The sequence below is a fragment of the Schistocerca nitens genome, chromosome 5, assembly GCF_023898315.1.
Source record: "Schistocerca nitens isolate TAMUIC-IGC-003100 chromosome 5, iqSchNite1.1, whole genome shotgun sequence".
Classification (NCBI taxonomy): Eukaryota; Metazoa; Arthropoda; class Insecta; order Orthoptera; family Acrididae; genus Schistocerca; species Schistocerca nitens.
This window is the reverse complement of record NC_064618.1, coordinates 827,989,166-828,010,948: the sequence shown is the minus strand read 5'-3', so window position 1 is coordinate 828,010,948 and position 21,783 is coordinate 827,989,166. Positions and strand designations below refer to the sequence as shown.

General features: G+C 40.1%; 1 protein-coding gene across 1 annotated transcript in view; it reads right to left on the bottom strand.

Moving 5' to 3' along the window:
* Positions 1-4,667: 4,667 nt before the first annotated feature.
* The window catches only part of LOC126260741 (uncharacterized), a 702,522-nt gene continuing 685,406 nt past the window's right edge, over positions 4,668-21,783 (bottom strand). Inside the window, exons 10-21 of the mRNA XM_049958080.1 lie at positions 13,118-13,522; positions 11,100-11,359; positions 10,332-10,475; positions 10,180-10,255; positions 9,849-10,022; positions 9,658-9,747; positions 8,750-8,971; positions 7,881-8,024; positions 7,576-7,789; positions 7,353-7,469; positions 6,384-6,593; positions 4,668-6,066 (exon numbers count right to left, since the gene is read on the bottom strand). Of these exons, the coding sequence (XP_049814037.1) occupies positions 5,825-6,066; positions 6,384-6,593; positions 7,353-7,469; positions 7,576-7,789; positions 7,881-8,024; positions 8,750-8,971; positions 9,658-9,747; positions 9,849-10,022; positions 10,180-10,255; positions 10,332-10,475; positions 11,100-11,359; positions 13,118-13,522 (2,298 nt within the window). The 3' untranslated portion in view covers positions 4,668-5,824. The remainder of the gene's footprint in view (positions 6,067-6,383; positions 6,594-7,352; positions 7,470-7,575; positions 7,790-7,880; positions 8,025-8,749; positions 8,972-9,657; positions 9,748-9,848; positions 10,023-10,179; positions 10,256-10,331; positions 10,476-11,099; positions 11,360-13,117; positions 13,523-21,783) is intronic.

Sequence of the window (21,783 nt, the reverse complement as noted above, 5' to 3'; positions counted from 1 at the left end):
AATAAAATGAAAAACATGAGCCTCTTCAAGGTCCCCTTTAACAAATCAGATCACCTCTTTGACAAAGTCTGGCTACATCCTTGCAGAGGTGCCAAAAGAAGAGGTGAAATGCAGATAAGAGGTGTGAAACCTCAGCTCCTTATATACCCATGGTAGTGTTTTGCAGAATTGTGGTGAAATTTAGTGCCAATTTGACACGAGTGATGCTCCATACATCTCTCAAAAAACTTCTGAGCTCTTCCCTTTTTTTTTTCTCTTCGCATGTGTCAACACCTTGCTTTTTTTACGTGTCACCAAGTCTGAGGGTGCCACGCTTTTGCGCCATTACAGAAGGGTGTAGCACCTTGAGCCAAATTCTCCTTTGCAATAGGAGACAAGGCATTTCATAAAAGTGATCCTTTGTGCTCTGCAGTGTACTAAATTTTCTGAGCTTGCACTGACTATTACCTACTTCAAGTATTTTGAAGAAGTAGGTAGAGTTGCCATTGCATTCCCACTGGCACCTAGGCTGATAAATCTCTGCATGGAACATACTGAAGTGGTAGCACTTCCAACCACCTGCCAAAAACCTAAGCACTGCTCTCCGCTATGTTGACGATACATTTGTGGTGTGCAGACATGTTGGACAGGTTCTGAGTAAGTTCTGGACCATCTCAACCGCATCCATCAAAAGTTTCCATTCATTATGGAAGTAGGAGAATGGAACCTATCTTCCTTCCTTGTATATACTACTAAAGAGGCAAGAACGCAAATTGAGACACTAGAAGAGATAGCTGGGAAAATTGGACTAAAAATCTCGTTCCAAAAGACCAAAATCATGGTCAGGGATCCTCTCTGCGTTGATCACATATCAATTTTCAACACTAAAGTAGAACTGGTGAAAAAATTCAAGTATCTAGGGGAAACAATAACACACAACAATAACGAGAAAATAAACTGGAAAGAAAGAACTGACAAACTGAAGAAGTCTCTATTCACAACTCAGAACATATACAATAAGAGATGCCTATCAACAAAAACCAAAATCAGACATTACCAGACGGTGATTCTCCCGGAAATACAATACGCATGCGAGACAATCTCCGGACCGTATAAAATAGGAGAGATAGAAGCAATAGAAAAAATAGAAAGAAGGATAGTAAGAAAGTGTATAAACAAGAAGAACCTAGTGGAAGGCCAATGGAGAATAATCCCAAACGAAACCGTCTACAAAACAATCACTCCACTAACAGAATTCTTCAGAAGGAAAAGGATATCATTCCTGGGACACATACTGAGAACGGAAGACACTAGACTAGCTAAACGACTGATCGACTTTTATTGGAATAAAAAAATCAAGTCAAACTGGGTGAGAGAAGTGCAGAAGGACATGGAAGAACTAGGAATCTCGAAGGAGGATCTTGTAACAAAATCACAGAAATACAGCGAATGGGTAAAAACAAACACAATAACACTCACGCACAAACCAAGGCAGAGACGAAATGTGGTGTATTCAGAGGAGGAAAGAAAACGAAGATCGGAACGGCTCAAAAAAATATGGGCTAAAAAGAAAGAAGAAACAGCCAAACAAATGAAACGGCTAAGGACGACTACAAGATTTGAACTAAAGTGATCCAATAGGGTCGTAAAAGCAATAAATAAATAAATAAAGAAGGCAAGTTAGACCCCCCACAGACCAGTGGAAGAATGCTACAAGCTGCCACTGCTGAGCGCAGAGGCAGACAGTAGTAACTACCCTCGTACATAGGACTCATCATGTCACAGGTCATCTATGACAAAGCTTCTGAGATGAGCTACAATACCTGAAGGAAGAGTTCTGTAAAACGTGTATAGTCAGGCACGGATTAGAAGGGTATTCATGAAAAGAGAGGATGCAGCAAACTGGAAAGAGGGAGGAGATGGCAAGAAACTCACTTTCCTTCCTTACCTGGTCCACTCTCAGCCAAGATTTCGAGGCTGCTTGGAAAATGTAACATAAAATCCATCTTCTGACCATCACTCAAGACCTGTAAGTTCTTTGCCTCTCCAAAAGATCCCACCAAAACTGATCACATCGGGGATATATAGTGTTCCTTATGAATGTGGCTGCCAATAAATAGGAAAACACAGTAGTGTCTAAAGCAGCAACAATGATACACCAAATTATTTATATTATCTGAAACATTAACTTTCCACATAATATGCCCACATGACACTCTAGCAATATTCATCCACATGTACTGAAACTGTTGAATGTAGTTAATTTATATATATTTTTTGCTTGGTCTAAATTCCACTTACAAACTTTCAGAGGTTGCTTTATACCACCTTCAGAATATTTTGGTATGAGGGACCCATGGTCTCTGGTGGATCATTGCAGAGTAACAATGTAATTATGATTTAAGTTAGTTATCCACTTTTTCTGAAAAATACCTTACAACTGTGGCAGTGGAAAGGTCTGAAAAATGTAATACAGAGGAACGAAGGAGGGGCGGGGGAGAGGGGGGGGGGGAGAGAGAGAGTTGCTAAATCTACAATCCAGACAGACCGGCAGAGATAGATGTAGATATAATAAGATAATTAGTGGTAGTGGTTACCAAGCTGTCTAAGGAAAAAATTCTTGCCCTAAATCTAGTGGTAATTTGTTGAAGATGTATGTACCAGATCACAGACTCCCACTCTTAATTCCATGCAATAAATCCACTCCTACATCAAAAGTGCTTTGTGTGTCATTATGTCACAGTATCAGAAACTGATTATTATTTCACAGAAATATAATTAAGGAGCAAACATCTCGGATGTGAGGAACAATCCCAACATCTTTGAAGAGGCCTCTACAGTAAGCAGCAAGCTTATTTTACACAATTTTTTTACTACTTTCTTTAGCAGAATAAATAGTCTACTTTATTTACTTTAGCTGCACTGTTCCAGAAGAGACTCTTAAAACAATAAAAGACAGCAGGAAGTGGAAGAAGCAATATATAACATTTGCAAGCACATCAGTCTTCAGCTCAACATAACTGGAATGAAATTTCTTCAGAGCAGAATCATATGAACTTTGTAAAACTTAAGAAAATTTTAACATATATTTAATGTAAGTGGAATCCTTTACTACAAAAAGAGCACTTTGAATAATGAAAATTATTGCTGAGGCCATGAAAAATTCCATCCCACTCACAATCACAACACTAAACACACTTTTCACACAATATTTCTTATTATACCACTATCACATCAAAGGAAAATCTCTTACTAAAGTGGTCTTTCTGTTAGTGAAATGAAAACTAAACGAGAGGCTGGAAGAGAAGGCATTGAAATCACTCCTTGAAAACTGCTTGGCTCACATACTGCTCCAGTATTTGCTTCTTAATTGTCACAATCAGTAAACTTGACATGAAACTTGAAAAATTTCCAATTTACTAATTACAAACACTATTTTTATTTCCAGAACTAGTAAAACTCTTCCCCAACAGGCATTAACCACATAGCAGCAGCAGCAGCAGATGAAGGGAACAAAAAGTGTTGTCTTCTGCACTAGATCCTTTATGGCTTCCACAGAATATTTTGGTGTCAACAGACACTAGTCAGATTCACAAACAAGGGCAGGGCATTTAGAGATGGTCAGGATCTGCAGCTGCAGCACAAATAATAATCTGTTAGTGTGGTCAAGAGAGCTTTGGCAGCCACAAACTTGTGGAACTAATTTGAATAGAACTACAATGTTTGCATTTAACAATAAACAACATTTACTTTTTATTTTGAAACAGTAAACATTTTATAACACAAAAAGAAGTAAGTTTTTTCAATGCTCTGCTTTATGGTTTTTGTCATGATCCATTTAGACTGGCTGATAACTGGTGAGTGAGGCTTACACAAGTTCACTTATGTATTCAACAGCTAGTTCACATTAATATTCAAATTTTATGAACTTTAGAGAACAGTGATTCACACATGTAACTGGGCACAAACTGAATCAAGTCCCTTGTCACACAATTTTTTTAAGTTGTGTTTCTTCTGCAACTTCTCCCAAACTCAATAGTTGAACCCCTCCCAAACTCAGTAGTTGAACCCCATCTCAATACTCTCAGTTTCTTCTTCTTCTTGTAGTTTCAGTACCTCCAAATACAAAGCTGCTAAATGCTATATAATAGATGCTGAAACAAGACAGCCTTTCCCCACAAAACCAGCAGTAAGTGGTTCTTTTGATTTGTCAGTATATTTGTTGTCTGTAGGAATAGTGCCTGCCTTAAATTCTCCAGTATGTGTGTGTAGTGTTTCACTGTAGGCTGATACTAGTGATTATAGATACCTGTAGCCATATATCAGAACTCTGAGCTATTGGTATTCTCTGTGCATAAGCTGAAGAAACAAACATACTTTCTAGGATTGTGTCATACGCACTGTATGCAATCATAATGTGCAGCCTGTACAACTACTGTCACAGAAAATGTTGTTCAGACAAACAAACTCAACAACACTTTTTTTAACCTTTACAACATCACACTAATGAGATTTTACCAAATTATCTTACCCTTCTGAGGATTCTGCATTCTGTCATTTTTCAGAATTCAGTTTCATGTAAGTGGAAGAATGTATTTCATGTGAAAAAACTTCACATTATTGGATTAGTCCTATAGTAGTAATCAGTAATAACATAACTAAGTTATTAGTAACTGAAAACTAGGAGACACTGCTATAAATACAAACTTTTATTACATTAATTTACAAAGACTCTTTACTTATTTTTTCCTGTCTGACAGCAGTCAATACAGTACATAATGGCTTGCTCATTGTTCAACAGCATAGTCATCTCATAAAAATAAACTTTATAAATTTTCTAAATTTTAAAAGCTGCCAAATTAAATCAATAATCACATTTCTAATTGGTGAACATAATTTATAGTACTGAAAAATCATTCTGCTTTTCATGTAAACTGCACATTCAACACAGTAAAACAGTTGTTAGCAGTCATTATGACTGCAAACTGGACTCAATCCAACTGCAGGCACTAAATACACTGAATAAAAGTGTCTGGAATTACTCATGTAGGAAATGTTGAATTATCAAAAATATATTATGTATGTATATTTTTACTGTTAGTATTATACTTGAGCTTAAGTTTAACTATTCAAAGTTATATTTATTCTTCAAAATATATTTAAGGCAATTGGATACAGATTTAAAGACTTTTCATACCCATATTAAATGAATCAGTTTTGGACTTGTTAACTGCCTAAAATTACATCAACATAAATTTTATGTTGGGAAATTGTGCTAATGAATAAAAATTTCATTTAATGCCATAAGGTCATAAAAAAATTTGACAAGCTTTATATGGGGGAGGTTGGCGGGGGGGGGGGGGGAGAGAGAGAGAGAGAGAGAGAGAGAGAGAGAGAGAGAGAGAGAGAGAGAGAGAGAGAGGCAAATATGCATCCTGTTTAAAAATAGATTGAATTTGCAGCTTTTTTTCCTTTAAAAATGTCAGCACTGTACAAAAAGCACAGTTTAGCAAAGTTTATTAATAAATACTGTGTTCAAGGAAGTCCTGTACACATTTTCCATTTGTGTATTTACAGTAGTTTTAATACTAATATAAGTACATCATTACATTCTGATATTAGAAAATTAAACATCTGCAATGTATGAATTGTACACAAGTTATTTCACTTTTACAGTGAATCTTAAATACACTGTTATAATGAAGCAGTCCTGCACTACATGAGTGTTTATGCACACGAGAACTAGGTGACAAGCACCAAAAACACACACACGCTCTTTTAAAAATGTTTTGAATAGTTTGAGGAAAGTCAATAAATGAAGTTATGTTTAGTAGAGCACCTCATTTCAAAGTTTGACTGACATTTCATCAGGAACAACACCAGAGTCTGGTGACTGAAGTTCTGTTGTTTCTTGTCCCTTCACTTTAACACCTTCAAGACAGGTTTTAAGATCTTCTGTAGGTGATACTGGCGATAATGAAGAATCAAGTGAAACAGATGTAGCTGAACTGTTTGACCGTTCTACATGCCAGTGACTTGCATCTGCATCCTCCGAGCCCAATGACATATCTGCTATGATCCCACTCTCTGTAAAAAACAATAATTCATATGAAAAAACAGTTTGTGTAACACATTACAAGTTATAAACAATAACAATTCTTTGTGCTTTAGGAATTTTCTTAAAAACTAAGTCACTGAAGGGTGTAAATGGAATCATTTTCCTGTAGTACTTTACTTCAGCTTACACTCAAAATGGGAGGGAGGGAGGGAGGTGGGAGGAATTCTACAGATCTGCTCTCCGATTTAACCCTTTTAACCCTGTTTCTAATGTGACATACTCAACGTAACAAAATTGCTTCCTCTGACTACCAATAAATCAGCAAACATAATTATTTGACACTTACCAGTAGAACACTGGCTGTGCAGTGTTGTGGAGCGATGGTGAGCCCTTGGGCTGTCTACAGACTCAAAGCCCAGGTGCAGCGTCCCATGGCTGCTGTTACTGCCAGCAGATGATGATGAACTGCTCACTGAGATTATAGAATGTGGCCGCTTGTTATTGCGCGAGAGCTCTCCTGGTGCCACCGTGATAGAATTGCGGAATCGCGGGGCAGCTATGTAGGTAACACAAAACAATATTCAAGTTATTTGTTCCAGTAAACAGTTTATAATAGCAGACAAAGACTTGAGGGTATATTCCAATATGAAAAGCCAATTAATACCTTATTGTTATTTAATGATATATTTTTGATTATGTACTGAAAAGTTCATTGATAATTCTGCTTTGCTTTGTTCTTAAAGCAGTTTTATCAAATATATTGTTCTGCGTATGTTCCTCACAAAATAGTTGTGTTAAACATTATGTATGTCAGGGATATCCAACCTGCAGCCCAAAGCAAGTATTATATAATCAATAAAAAAACCTGGCTACCAAATGAATTTTTTTTATCTGCTGAAATTTTTGAATTCTTGTCATTTTACAGTTCTCTACCAACACCGTACAGATGGAAATTTGGATTAACTAAATTTGTTGACAAAGCTATTGGCCTTTTAATGACGAAACTAGCATTCTGCAACACTCTCAATCTTTCATTAGCTGGTCTTTATCTAACCATTATGGTCTGTCACTGGTACTACAGGTAAAATATGCAGTTTTTAAGTTCTTCAATTTCTATAAAATACTACCAAATGAACATGAAACGTTCAAATTATTTTTCTTCCATATGTAATAATTGTGCCATATTATTGTCAAAGACAGCCCATAAGTGTCTAAGCAGAATTATAATGATGTGTGAACATTCTACCACAAGATTTAATTCCATATAAGTTAATTTATCACACTGCAGAGGTAAATTTCAATGTCACACACTTACTTTTGCTCAACTGTGCAATGCTGATGGACCTGTCATTAATCTGATCTGCGCTTGGCCTGATGTCTAAACATGGTTTGTTTCCAATGCCCATGGAAGACATTTCAGCGAGGCGCATCTCTGTAAACAAAGATTTCTTATAATCATCTAATCATGCAACTGACATACTCATACAAACTAAATTTAGAGAATTACAATTTCTACAGACTATCACAATTAAACACACCTCTATTTCTCAGCGCCTGTTTCCAAAGAAGTTTTGATATTTCTTCAGTCCATGCTTGTTTAATTTCTTCAGACATGGACTGCAATGTAAAGGTGTCATTTGGTTTTCGTTTCCTAAACCATATTTCAAACTTGGTTGGGCTATCTCCAATCTTAGCTGTTAGTCCAATATCTGTCATTTTAATGCTATTCTTGTAGATATACAAGTCCAAATTCTGCAATAAAAAATTGTCATTAATATTAAGAAGAGAAGCAGTTTAAAACAAATTAAGGAATGCAATTCAAAATAATTACGTAAATAAATACCTTCCTGTCAGGAAACCGCCTTGCTTTACTAAAGAGGATAAGTTCTTCAAACAGAAAGACATGTCGAAGGCACTTCTTTCCTTTTCCCTGCCAAACTAGGAATTCATTTTGACGTAATAATCTTCCTTGTTCTTTCACATTCACCTGAAACAAATACATAATTAAAAATCTGCAACTTACATTAAAGAAATGAAATATATCTAAAGCTAGTTTTTAATTCATTATTTATTGTGAGTCCAAGACTAATAATGTGTCAAATATGTTTTCAAGTATTAAAAAGTTAAGCTCTCCAATTTTCCACCACATATGAACTTTATGTTGTGGCCTTTTTTATGTTCGGAAATTTCAGATTGCAAATCTGAAGTTCTGGGATAATTCCTCTGTCAGTCTTTGGATTCCCCCTCCCCAACTTGTCACTTCACTCACCTCTGGCAGTCATTTGTATATGCGCAAAACTTCAGGTTGCACTACGGTTTGGAATCTTAATTAAACTGCAATTCCATGTATCTTGCAGTTTCCATGTGAGTTTAAAGGTTGGAGGAAGGGAAGGGCGTAGCACCTCTATTCTGACCATTGCCAGTAAAACACTGTGGTGGTGAAATAAACCTTCAGGTTTAAATGGCTCAATTTATTGTAGCATCTTCTCCGATACTTATAACATTCATTGGTGTCACTATTATACACACATTTATAAATAGTATTTACATGGAAAAAATATCTTTACAGCTGACAACGTGTAGAATTTTACTGCTGTCATAATAAATATAACTATCAGTATAATGTTCTGTAAATAACAAGCAGTATGAAGTACTGACAGATATTTATAGGTATTTGTATCAAAAGATTTGCCTAGAATTTACAATACTTACATCACAATCTCTAAGAGAGTCCATAGCCAGAAGATCGTTTCCGTGACGTAGCTGGAAACGAACCATCTGTTCAGCTGCGCGGATATCAGCAATCTCACTCTCTTTGTCAGGATATGCTTTCATTAGCTGCTGTAGCAGTAGAGCATACTTTCCCATTCGCTGTACTGGTTTAAGTAGATAGCTAGCCAAATCCATTTTATCACCTAGCTCAAGCTGCTTACCCTAAAAACAACCACAAAAATGTTATGTTAGATCTAGTTAAAAAAAAGATCCACAAGACAAATGTCATTTTATGCAAGGCAGCATTCCTTCTCTTCTTGCATTAACCTTTTTACTTTTCATGGTATATGTGATTTTCACTCTCCATATCAATCACATAGAGCCTGCACAAGCTATATTAAACTGTAGTCTAGAAACTGTTGTGATAAATAAAACAATGTAAATAATGCGTAAAATAAGGGAAAGGCAACCACTCATCTACAGCAGATCAATGGCTAGAACACAGTGAACTATCACAAAAAGCATTCACACTAGCTTTCAAACATTAGCTCTTTTTCCAGCAGTAGTCTTGCTGTGGCCATAGAAGTATGAATTCACTATAGGTGAGTAGTTGCCTTTCCCTTCTTTTTTATAGACTTTCATAACTGTTATAAATTTAAATAATTTAGGAGTAAAGGTAACAAGTCTTCATAATTTAGGAGTAATGGAAACAACAACTCATCTTTACTCCTAAATCATTCACATTCCAACATAATTAGCTGCTTAATTTGAACAAATAAGGTTACATGAATTACTTAAGACTGATGCACAGTTACAACACACAGGTTTAGTAAGCAAGTTCCTCTTCAAAAAATCAAAATTAATCTTAGAATGTTTACCCTAAATCTGAGAATAAAATATATTTTTACCTTAAAGAAGGAAGTTCCATATTCCGACATAAGAGAATCTGACTTTGGTTTGTTTTTGTTATATAGTGCATACAGGTAAAATTTCTTCTCCTGAAATGAGTACACAAAATTTCATTGAACAACATCACTGGCAAAACTCGGAGCTCATATGCAAAACAATTAAACACAACCCTAAATTTGTAGCAACTTACATGTCGAAGGAAGCTCTGCCCTACAAGTAACGGGCTGTTTTCACAGCGTTCCAGTTCTTGCAGAAAGTATTGGCTATGAAATTCAAATATCTTTTCTATATTGCCAAAAATAACATTTCTCTGTCCTCTTAGTGCTTGTGGAATATCTTCTCTTAGAAGTTCTGGAATGTAGTTCTGTAATATTTTTACAAATGATGTTAAATCATGTTCAACATCACAATACTCTCACACCTATGCAAGTTTCAAGGATTATACTTCATAAAACACATTCACTCAGTGTCATAAAAACAGGATAATTCTTCCTGTTCTGCTAGAAATTTGAATTTATTACCTGAATAACGTACTCCAAAGATTTAACGTAATCTCGTTCAGTCTGTATCATCTCCCTCATTATTAACAACAATGTTCTGGAAAATAAAAGTTATGTTAATTTATTTTGATATTAAGCTGTCAAGGAAGAGAAGTAACATGAAAGATACTTACTTCTGTGTCTTCAGCTCCTTAGCTGAGTCCGCCTGGATGTTTAAATTAGATGTGTGACAATGCAGGTGACTGTTCACAGGGACTGGCGGCATTGGTTTACTGCCACTTCCACTAGAATTATCATGCTCTTCCAAGTCCTCCCCACTATAGTAAAAAAACACACAGAATGAAAAACAAACAAACACATGATGGACAGGGGGGGGAGGGGGAGAGGGAGGAGAAGGAAGGAAGGAAGGAAGGAAGGAAGGAAGGAAGGAAGGAAGGAAGGCAGGCAGGAAGGAAGGGAGGGAGGGAGGAAGGAAGGGAGGGAGGGAGGGAGGGAGGGAGGGAGGGAGGGAGGGAGGGAGGGAGGGAGGGAGGGAGGGAGGGAGGGAGGGAGGGAGGGAGGGAGGGAGAGAATCAGTTTCTAACAAAACAGGCTTTTCAGGTACTTGCAGAGTTGTGGGCAAATACTGCAATTTCTGGGTTTTTAGTTTTTTTGCTGATTTTTTTTTACACATGCCATAAAACTGCGTAAGTGAAGAGTGAAAAACTGCATTTTAGTCTGTGTATCACCCTAAACTTATACTCCCCCTTTAATGGCTGGTTGAAGGAAGGAGGTGTACCTTCTTTGTGCCTATCAAAGTAATGACAGTGTAACATTTTGAATGATAACCACTTTTAAACAACTTGAAAATCTGACTCATGCTATGCTCTTTATTATTAATTGTTTGTTCACATTTTATGATGTCAAATGTTCTTAACTGAGAAACTGCAGAAGTTACTTACTTCTTTGGGCAGCCATCACTGCCATCTGTTGTGCTGCCGCCACCCGAGTAGCCACATTTATCATCTCCGCCGGTACAGGAGACACCCTCATCTTCAAAACTCTCCACAGGGTACTGCCAGGTACAGGCTCGCCTCAGTGGCCTTTTCCCCACAAACTGCTGGGGATGGTCAGTCTGCTGGTGGTCACAGCGGGTACATTCGTCTTCCGCTATGGTGGCAGACACACTGCTTTCTTCATCTTTGTTACCATCCTCGGAACCCTGTTCGTGAATGAATGGACGTATATTATCACAGCTGAGAGTTTTCAGTGCTCCATAATATGGTTTACAATTTTAATGGTTTAAGTGAAATGTATGACCAGTTCTTTAATAATTTTGCGACAGATGTCAGATTCACGTATTTTTATGATTATGCGCAAATAGCTGAAAAACTGTACTTTAATGTAGGCCCCTAACACCATTGCTGTTTCTGATAAATAGAATATAGTGAGCAATCTCACACTTCCATTAACTGTCCAAAATATGGTTAATAAGTCAAGGAGTAATTCTTAAATTCCCAACTGAGTGTAAGGGACTTGCTGACACTTTAGATGACACTTAGCTGCTCAAATTTTTCTGCACTGAGAAACAGGTTTCTGATACTTAACACTTGGTCACCAAACCTAAGTGTAACTTTAATCAGAACACTGTGTTCAAAGAACTGCCCACAAGTATATCTCGAGCTGTGATTTTTGTAATGCACGAGCCATCTGTTGCTCAAAACGGGACAATGTATAGATATCTCGCTATATGTTTGTTGACAGGTGCTGGCTTCTATTACCAACTTCCAGAATCACTTTGAGGTAAGTGGTAGCAAACATAAGAGCTTCCGTCTCAACTAAACTGAGCCAATGTGTGATCTTTTTGTCTTGAGGTTCGTATATGAACTCTCTTGGTTTTGAAGCTTGCTGTAATTCTGATACAAAGGTGTCATGTTTTTTCAGTGCAGAAGAATTTTTAGAAACTGCTTACGAAGAATTCAGTGTTTCTGGATAAGAGGGAGAAATATCCGAGTGTAGGTCTGAAGGTGGTCAGTCAGCTACAATTTTTCATCACTACCGCTGTTACTGCACTTACTGCTGCTGTCATTACAATTAAATTATGTTTTATTTGTCTTACTATCATCTGTCTAGCTCATAAATCTTATGATGAAGCAGCGTCCCACATGTATTTCCAAGATTCATTCAGAGAACACGAGAAATTAGAGGGAAATCAAGCAGGAAAGAAACGACCTGGTACTGCCCTGATTTTAACATACTTCTCTGCATTCCAAAATGCTTTTGACATTTCCATACAGAAGCCAGTTGCTGAGTTAAATTGCTCAAGAATTAACCTAGCACTTGTTTTTGACATTATTGTAAAACTTTTAATATATTCAAGAACTAAAACAAATGTGAAAAATAAACTCTTTAAGCTTTGTCTCTTTTTTAATGAGTACTATACCTGAAGATACATAAACACAAGTGCATCAGTAACATTTGAAACAATGACTTGCCTCAAAGTGTCAATAATTAACACTTGCATTACAGAACATTACAGGTTTCATAAGTGAAAACAGAGAAATAAAAACAGCGAAAAACTTTGGCCTGGAATATCACTGTCTGAAGTATAATTTTGTTCCTAGACAACCAGCAAAGATGTGTCTGAAACTGCCCTGGACAGCATTCAGATACCAACCTGACAGTCACCCTGCATACAACCAGAAACGATGGTCAGGGGTGCCATCCCCTATATTCCCTTCGATAGATGTAGGTAGCACTGCAGACAGCAGAGCTCTAAGAAGGTGTACCTTCAACTTACTGTGTCATCTTCATCCCTTGAAAGTGTCAGGAATGTTGCAAATGAATTACTCTGTACACTAACAGGTGGTGATAAGAACATGACTAGGCAAGCTCAGATTCTCAGACATTTGATCACTAGCTTTGGGCTGGGAAAACTTTCCAAGCTTCCAGAATAACTTAACACTTTAAAGGCTCTTACCTCCCGCTCCTCTTCACGGATGCCATTGAGGCGGCTGCCAGAGGCACTTGTGCCACTCGTGCTGCTGTTGCCACTGCCGGTGCCACTGGTAGCAGAAGAGGCATAGTCTGGAGGCGGTGGTGTGGGGTCACAGCAGGAGCAGGCTCGGCCCTCGGCGTGGTGGCTGCATTTGTAGATGTACGGGAAAGCACCCAGCGAGCGGCGCCGTCCCGAGCTGCAAGGTGTCGTGCTGCTGGCGGAAGTGCCGGTGGTGGAGACTGCAGCTGTCACCAGCTGGTCCAGCCCCAGCAGCAGAGCCTCGTCGCCGTCTACATCCTCTGCCCCTAGATCGCGACGCATGCGCACCAGCCGCGTCTGCTGCTCACGGATCAGCTCCATCGTCTCTTGACACCGAGCCTGTGCCACCTGCACCACACGATTCACATGCCATAAGCAACTTTCTACAGAGGTATATTACAGTAAGTCAGTTTGGGGGGTGGGGGATCACAAAAACAGTAATAATTTGGAAAAAAAAAGAAACCTGATTTCATCATCTGATGAAACAAATCTAAGGGCAGGCCATGGGAGAGAACCGACATATTGGTCTGCACATGACAAATGGCAGCGCTGAATGACTGTTTTCCAAGAAGAAAGCTTACATTGCTAACAAATGCCAGTGACAGGTCAGGCACCCAGAAGTTTTATTGAAGCATTACAATGCAAACCAATGGCACGTTTGCTGTTATATATTTTTAACAAATGGAATAAGAACTCAAAGTCAACTAACATGTAGCTCTGCTGCAGCAACCAGGAGGGTAATACACCAAGCAATATACACAGGAATCATTAAGATATGTTAATTTGGTGAGTAAGAATGTAATGTTTACTGATCACAACACATGCAAACATTTGCAGTGGACATTTCATCTACAGTGGACTACAAATCAATTGCGTTAGTTCACATACATGAATTATTCCAGGACATTTAGTAGAGATTGGGGGGGGGGGGTTATTATTTAGTAAGCAGAAACAAAATTCATCAAATATTTGTGATAAATATGCCTTCACATAAGGTATGAGTGCATGTATTTTGGTGGACCATCGATCTGCTCCCAAGTGAAATAATAACTAAAAGGTATATACATAGTGTCATCCTTGTTACTAATTAACACCCTTATACCACTGCAATGTGAGATTATTTCACCGTAGAAAACAATGCCTGATCACACATGGCTTACCTTATGGACAAATAACTTAAACAGCATATGATTCTATGCATAGGAAGGATCTGACCTAAATCCCACAGAGCATGTTTGGAATGTTCTCTTTGAGAGCATGTTCAATAGAAGATAGCCAGCACTCTGCAATGAACTGATACAGACAGGGATAGCACAAATATATGGAAACACCAAAAACACAAGACGTTACTGTGCCTAATACAGTGTGGGAAACTGCTAGAGTTCATTACAGCTTTCAGTCTTGGAATGGATAAATACAGGTCCTGTATTGTTTTCAATGGAATCTGCAAAACAGTGGCAAGTTCGGGTAACTTGATGGAGGTGGAAAGTGGCCACTAACCCTTCTGTCCAAAGTGGACCACAAAGACTCAATAATATTGACATCTAGTGACTACGGTGGTCAAGAGTGCATGTGACAAATCATCCTCTCATAGAACCAGTCCTGGACAATGCAAGCTGTATGAACAGGGGGCCTGTTGCCTCTGAATGCAGCATCACAATGGGAACAAACACTGTACCATTGGGCTGGAGCTGATCAGCCAAAATGGACACACAAATCTTGGCAGTAATGCGGCCTCACTGAGTACCGATGAGCTCATCAGGATACCACAATATGGCTACCCAAATCCTCACTGAACTGCCAACTACATTCAATTTTGGGGCATAAGCCTAGCTGAAGTTAAAAGTGTAAAAGTAGACTCATCTTATCAAATGACTTATGGCTACCACATCACATTTTCCTGTTGCTGGCATCTGAACCACTGACGAGTCGTTTTGAAATTCCAACTTTCCCTGCAATTCCCTGCTCACAGCATTCACAAATACAGCATTCAGTTTTGCGTGACTTCTTCATCTCTTGCCTTTATTATTATTATTATTATTATTATTATTATATCACAGTCTTCATTGATGACCACCTGTCACGATCACTCAAAGTACACTTTTGTTTGCTTTGTGAATTCTAAGCTTGTGTTTCTCTGTACACAGTATAAATCTTCTATATGGTGTATCATGAAATACTGAACACTTCTGCTGTCTTGATTACAGAAGCATCCACCATTATGAGCATGAAAAATTTGTCCACGTTTGAATGCCCCAAGCTCTGACATAATGCAAAACTCTGTTCTGACCATGACTAACATTTGCACTGTACTGAGATGTCATCTGTGCTCAAATACAACAGCCCAACCTGCAGTATTCATTTCTCATGGTGTTCCCTTATTTTTGTCCAACCGCTGCATCATCACTAAGAGCACCACACATTCCTGTGTGCATTTTACTTCTCAGTATTGACACTATGGTACTACTCTGCTATATATTAAACTTACATGGAGTAAAACAAAGTTTGCACACTTTTTTCATTTTTGGAATTGCAATTTTGTGTGCTTTCCTTGCAATCTCCACACTGACTGGAGTGCTTTATGCTTGCAAAATTTATGAATTATCAATAGTTTTCTTAATTTTCAAAAATGGTTCAAATGGCTGTGAGCACTATGGGACTTAACAACTGAGGTCATCAGTCCCCTAGAACTTAGAACTACTTAAACCTAACTAACCTAAGCACATCACACACATCCATGCCTGAGGCAGGATTTGAACCTGCGACCGTAGCAGTCGCGCAGTTCCAGACTGAAGTGCCTAGAACCGCTCGGCCACCCTTCTTAATTTTTGGAAATTAGTGCATAACAGTACTGGAACCAATATTATGCCCTGGGGTATTCTTTCTGGTGTTCATTAGTTTTGAGATATCCCTTTTACACTTGGAATGTCCGCCCCGGTAGCTGAGTGGTCAGCGTGACAGACTGTCAATCCTAAGGGCCCGGGTTCGATTCCCGGCTGGGTCGGAGATTTTCTCCGCTCAGGGACTGGGTGTTGTGTTTTCCTAACCATCGTCATTTCATCCCCATCGACACGCAGGTCGCCGAAGTGGCGTCAAATCGAAAGACCTGCACCAAGCGAACGGTCTACCTGATGGGAGGCCCTAGCCACACGACATTTCCATTTCCATACACTTGGAATACCAACAACAGCAGCAGAAGGTGAGACTCCTGCATAGATTTTTCTCGCCTATGTACGTTTCAGATAAGGCTTCTGGAATTTTGTCGAAAAGTTAAAATTAGTTACAGCTTACCTGACGAGGATTCAGAAAATTAAAAGTTAAATTACAATCATTTATCCCTTAAAGCAGATCCTGTCAATTACCTCATTTTCTAGCGTCGAGGATTGACAGCACTTTTACAAATGTAGCTCATTTTTAAGTAAGCCTCAAACTGGTGAACTACAAAGACCATTGTCAATCTTTGACAGATATAAGTTCCCCATGTAAGCGGTAAGCAATCAGTTGAAAATCAACAAGCACACAGCGTAACAGAAGCAACAGTTCTTTCAAAGAACGTATCTTCCGATAAATTTCGCTGAGGTTTGGCTGTAATTTTTCCAATGTACAAAAATTTACTGAATTTGATAGCTGACTAACAGTTATGTAGCACCAAATTTATGGAAAGAAGTTATTAATAAAATAACTGTTATAATTTACGGTAGGTACGTAGCTTACTGATGACGCTGTATTGTGGGTTTGACAAGTCTGTCAAAAACACTGGTGTTGAGAAGTCGCCCAACATAAAAGTGTATAAAATTGGGTAACGGCACGAAGCTGCCTCAGAAGTATGAGTCACTTTGGACGGAAATGACACGTTCGGCGAAGGTCTTCAGCGCGGAGGGGGCATTGTCCAAGAGCTTCATGATTGGCCACACACCAGCCAATGAGAGATGAGGAAAAAGGCGATGTATTTTGAGAGCCAAAAGTTGAAACCATTCGATAATTTTCGTAGAGTATACATAGTTTAGTCTAACCATGAAGTTGCTGCCGCCGCAACAACTTCGATTTTTTATACTATTTTTCACTGCAGGTTTCGGTGATCATAATTTGAAGCGTAGCTTCGGGCCTAGGTTCTAGGTTATCATTGGCTGCGAGACGAAGTCAACGAATGGGATGTCATGAGAAGCTCTGCTACAGGAGCTAAACAATTCTACATCATAGGCCATTTGCGTCTCTTCAGTTTGCAGTGAAACGTCGGCTGTAGTAATATCTCACCATAATGGCTTGATCCTATTCAGACGGGTTGGAGAACTGGGATAATGATCGTTTAAATGACTGTGCTGTAATCAGGTTAATTTTGTATTCTAGATCCCTTCTGGAGAGATGCGCAAGGAGCTGTAATATACCTCAACATTACTCAATACTGGTTCTTGAGACTTTGTAATTACGTTTTTGCGGAATAATTTGCGTCGATCTTGGGACGGCTGCCCTTACAGGTTTCTCGGGTTTTCCATGACGCTCTCCTGTGGTTCGAACAACCCATGATCATTCGTGCTGCCGTCTTTTGTATGCTTCAATATCCTCCGTTAGTCTCCTCTGGCAGGGGTGCATCTCACTTTAGCAATATTGTTAAGATGGGACGCATGATTGTTTTGTGAGCGGTCCTCTTTGTAACCTGAGTGCATTTTGCCAGTACCATACCAAAACCTGCCACCTGATTTACCTACGACTGAGGCTATGTAATCATTTCATTCCTTAGCCCCCACAAATTCTTAACCCAAGTATTTGTCCGAGTTGACACGGGTTTATTAATATTACAGATTGACTTTTCGTTACACAGACCCAAAAATGAAGAGATTCTGTGGGTGTGGAGCATGACAAAGTATAACGCGAAAACACACAGAACATCTGAATATAATACTCACTTCCCTGATCACTTGTCACAAGATTGTCAAGATGTGAGAATACATTATAGTAAACTGGAACTGCTAATATTTACATAATTACACTGTGAGTGAAATATATTTACGCACATTTGGTAAATTTATCATACACAAAATACTTAACCTTGACTCGTGCTCTTTCATGATAGACAACTGTATCTTTGCAAAATAGTCTGTCTACCGTTCCAAGTTGTCACCTAACAGCTGATTATAAGCGCCAGATGGTAACTTTAGGTGTTGCTTTTATGACAAGACACTGTTTCTGTCGAAACTGACTGACTATCATAGTTCAGCCAAATGTGTTTAAGACTTTCGTAAATCAAAGAACATTTCAAATTAATGCGTGGCACAGTTTGACAATGCCAAATTTCACTGACTCGAAATTAATCCCATGCCCGCGAATAAGTCCATTCCGCGGCTGCTTGGTTACGCGTGTGACCATTTACAGGCTGCTTCTGTAAAATTGTCTGTTTCTATTCAAGATGTGAAGGAGAAATATCTAATTTACATCTGAAAACACTTCTGTCAGACTTTTATTTCCCAGAGTATATGGTCGAAGAGCTTTATAGCTGCATATTTCACCCCTTTCTGTGCCGAAGTTAAATTCATTAAAAAGTAATGCAGATCATTTATCCTTCAGGTGTCGTACTTGTGAATACCTCCGTTACTATGGAACTGAGATGGATTACTGATACATGAGGCATGGTTAACCCTGTAAGTGTACTCCTGTGTCCTTCTGGCTATGGAGAGATTTCGTTTTAATCAATCTGACCAATATTTTTTGAATGGTCACTGTGACATATTCACATTACGTAGTGTTATGTTGCTGAGTGTGAAGTACAGTTATGTGGAAATGGCACGTAGGAACGGCATTTTACTGACGGAAGATGCTACACGGGAAGGACTGTTTAGAGGGATTCCATCGTGAGAGTGCTATGAGCTGATGTTTCTGCAGCAGTTGTGGGCAATGACAAAACTGATCAGTCTGTCGAATCTTCAGACGGCGAAGAAGAAAACAGTCATCCACGGTAAGAATGACCACTGTTGGAATACAACTGCCCCTAACAGAAGAGGCCTGCCAATTGCCGATAACATTATAGGACATGCGGTGTCTCAGTTCATTCATTGTTGTTGGTAACGGAGGCCAGTAATGTAAGGCTGAATCACCTGGTCCAGTACGACCAATCCATCAATAGTAATCCTTTGATTTAAAAAAGTCCCGCACTTCCAGATGACAGTCTCCAACTTACGCATGTTTCTGCAGACTCCTTGTGAAACTATGGTGGATGCATTCGACGTCTGTGTCAGGCACTCAGGGACGAGCCGGCGATTTGCCTTTATACAAACAACCTCTTTCTCGGAATTGTTCATGCCATCGTCTAATACTCTCGGACGAGCCACACCACACCTAATACGGAAGTCGCACTGCGCTAAACGTAGAACACAAAACGCTTTCTGTTGTCCCAACACCATTTTTACTAGAACTGAAGTGGGCCAAGTTTGCTCTTTCCAACAGTTCATTTTTTTTTTTTTTGTGGTTTTAGGGCGCACAACTTCAATGTTCATTAGCGCCCAACTACGTTAGGAATGCACCGCGAGGCACAAGTTTAAAACAGCAACTAAAAGGGAAAACACGATAAAAGACAGACTGACAGGCACAGGATTAAAAAAACAGCATAATCAAATGTCCTTAGAGAGGTTTGTCAAGTTGATAAAACGAAGAACGCGAGCAGCTGCTCGTGGGTCATCCGCTAAAATGGCATCTAGAGTACATGGCAGGCCAAGATCAAGACGCAGTGTGTTAAAATCCGGACAGGACGTTAAAATGTGGCGGACCGTCAGCAATTGCCCACATGGGCAGAACGGCGCCGGCGCAGCCGTCAGCACATGGCGATGGCTGAACCGGCAGTGTCCAATTCGTAACCGGGCCAAAACGCCCTCCTCCCGCCGAGAAGGGCGGGAGGAGGACGTCCAAGCCGCGGGAAGAGGTTTCAAGGCCCGAAGCTTGTTGTCCGTAAGTGCAGCCCAATCGGCATGCCACAGCGATAAAATGCGCCGACAAATTACCCTGCTACAATCTGACGAAGGGGCACAACAAGAAGCTGTCCGAGGCTGGAGGACCGCAGCCTTGGCCGCGGCATCTGCAGCTTCGTTCCCAGGGATACCGACATGGCCAGGAACCCACATAAAGCTAACCGGAGAACCGACGTCCACCAGCTGCTGAATAGAGCGTTGGATCCGGTGCACGAAAGGGTGAACCGGATACGGATCACTGAGGCTCTGGATGGCGCTCAGGGAATCGGAGCAGATGACATAAGCAGAATGTCGGTGGCGGCAGATGTAAAGAACAGCCTGGTAGAGGGCAAAGAGCTCAGCTGTGAAGACAGAACAATGGCCATGGAGCCGGTATTTGAAACTTTGTGCCCCGACAATAAAGGAACACCCGACCCCGTCATTGGTCTTTGAGCCATCTGTATAAATAAAGGTCATATGAATGAACTTCGAACGAAGTTCGACAAAACGGGAGTGGTAGACCGAACCGGGGGTTACCTCCTTTGGGAGCGAGCTGAGGTCAAGGTGAACGCGAACCTGAGCCTGGAGCCAAGGTGGCGTGTGGCTCTCGCCCACTCGAAAGGTCGCAGGGAGTGAAAAATTAAGGTGTTGAAGGAGGCGACGAAAGCGAACTCCAGGGGGTAGCAGGGCAGAGACATACAACCCGTATTGACGGTCGAGAGAGTCGTCAAAAAAGGAACGATAAGACGGGTGGTCGGGCATTGACAGTAGCCGACAGGCATACCGACAAAGCAGTATATCGCGCCGGTAGGTGAGTGGCAATTCACCAGCGTCAGCATGAAGACTCTCGACGGGTCTAGTATAAAACGCTCCGATCGCAAGTCGTAAACCCCGATGTTGTATGGAGTTGAGGCGGCATAAGATGGATGGCCGTGTAGAGGAGTATACGACGCTCCCATAATCCAGCTTGGAGCGGACGATCGACCGATATAGACGAAGTAGGACGGTTCGATCCGCTCCCCAACAGTTCATTGTACGCACATCTCAAATAACACAATAGTTATTTTTTTAAATCGGATGATTGTTTCTGATACACCCTGTATTCTATATCCAGGTATACATAGGGCAGACCATTCGTACCATTGAGGGCGGATGCCGAGAACACCAACGGCACACTAGACTGCAACAGCCCATTAATTCGGCAATCGCTGAGAATTGCCTGTCGGAACTCCAAAGCATGGATTATGACCAAACCAAAGTCGTGACACAGACTTCCAAATCTGGGACTGTGTCATCAAAGAAGCCATAGAGATCAGAGTAAGGGAGCCACAACTAAATCGTGTCAGCGGTTACATCCTTAGCAAGGCGTGGGAACCAGCGATCACCCGGATTAATAAGAAAAAGGATATTTCCCAGAGTGTACCGACCTCGGGGGAGGAGGGAAGAATAACGAGAGCGGTGCCGACAGACTGTCCTGAACGAGAAGACCTAGGACGCAGCGCCCAGACGGCGGGAGAACGGGTCCGGCGCCCCCGACCCCCGCGGCTGCTCCTCCGCCAGGGTATCGCCCACTCACAGCAGTCGAGCTTTTCGCGGTATTAAACCGCGTGGCCAAACCCGAAAACGCCTCGGAACGCGAGGCCACGGAAAGGACATACATCAGGTTCCTACAGT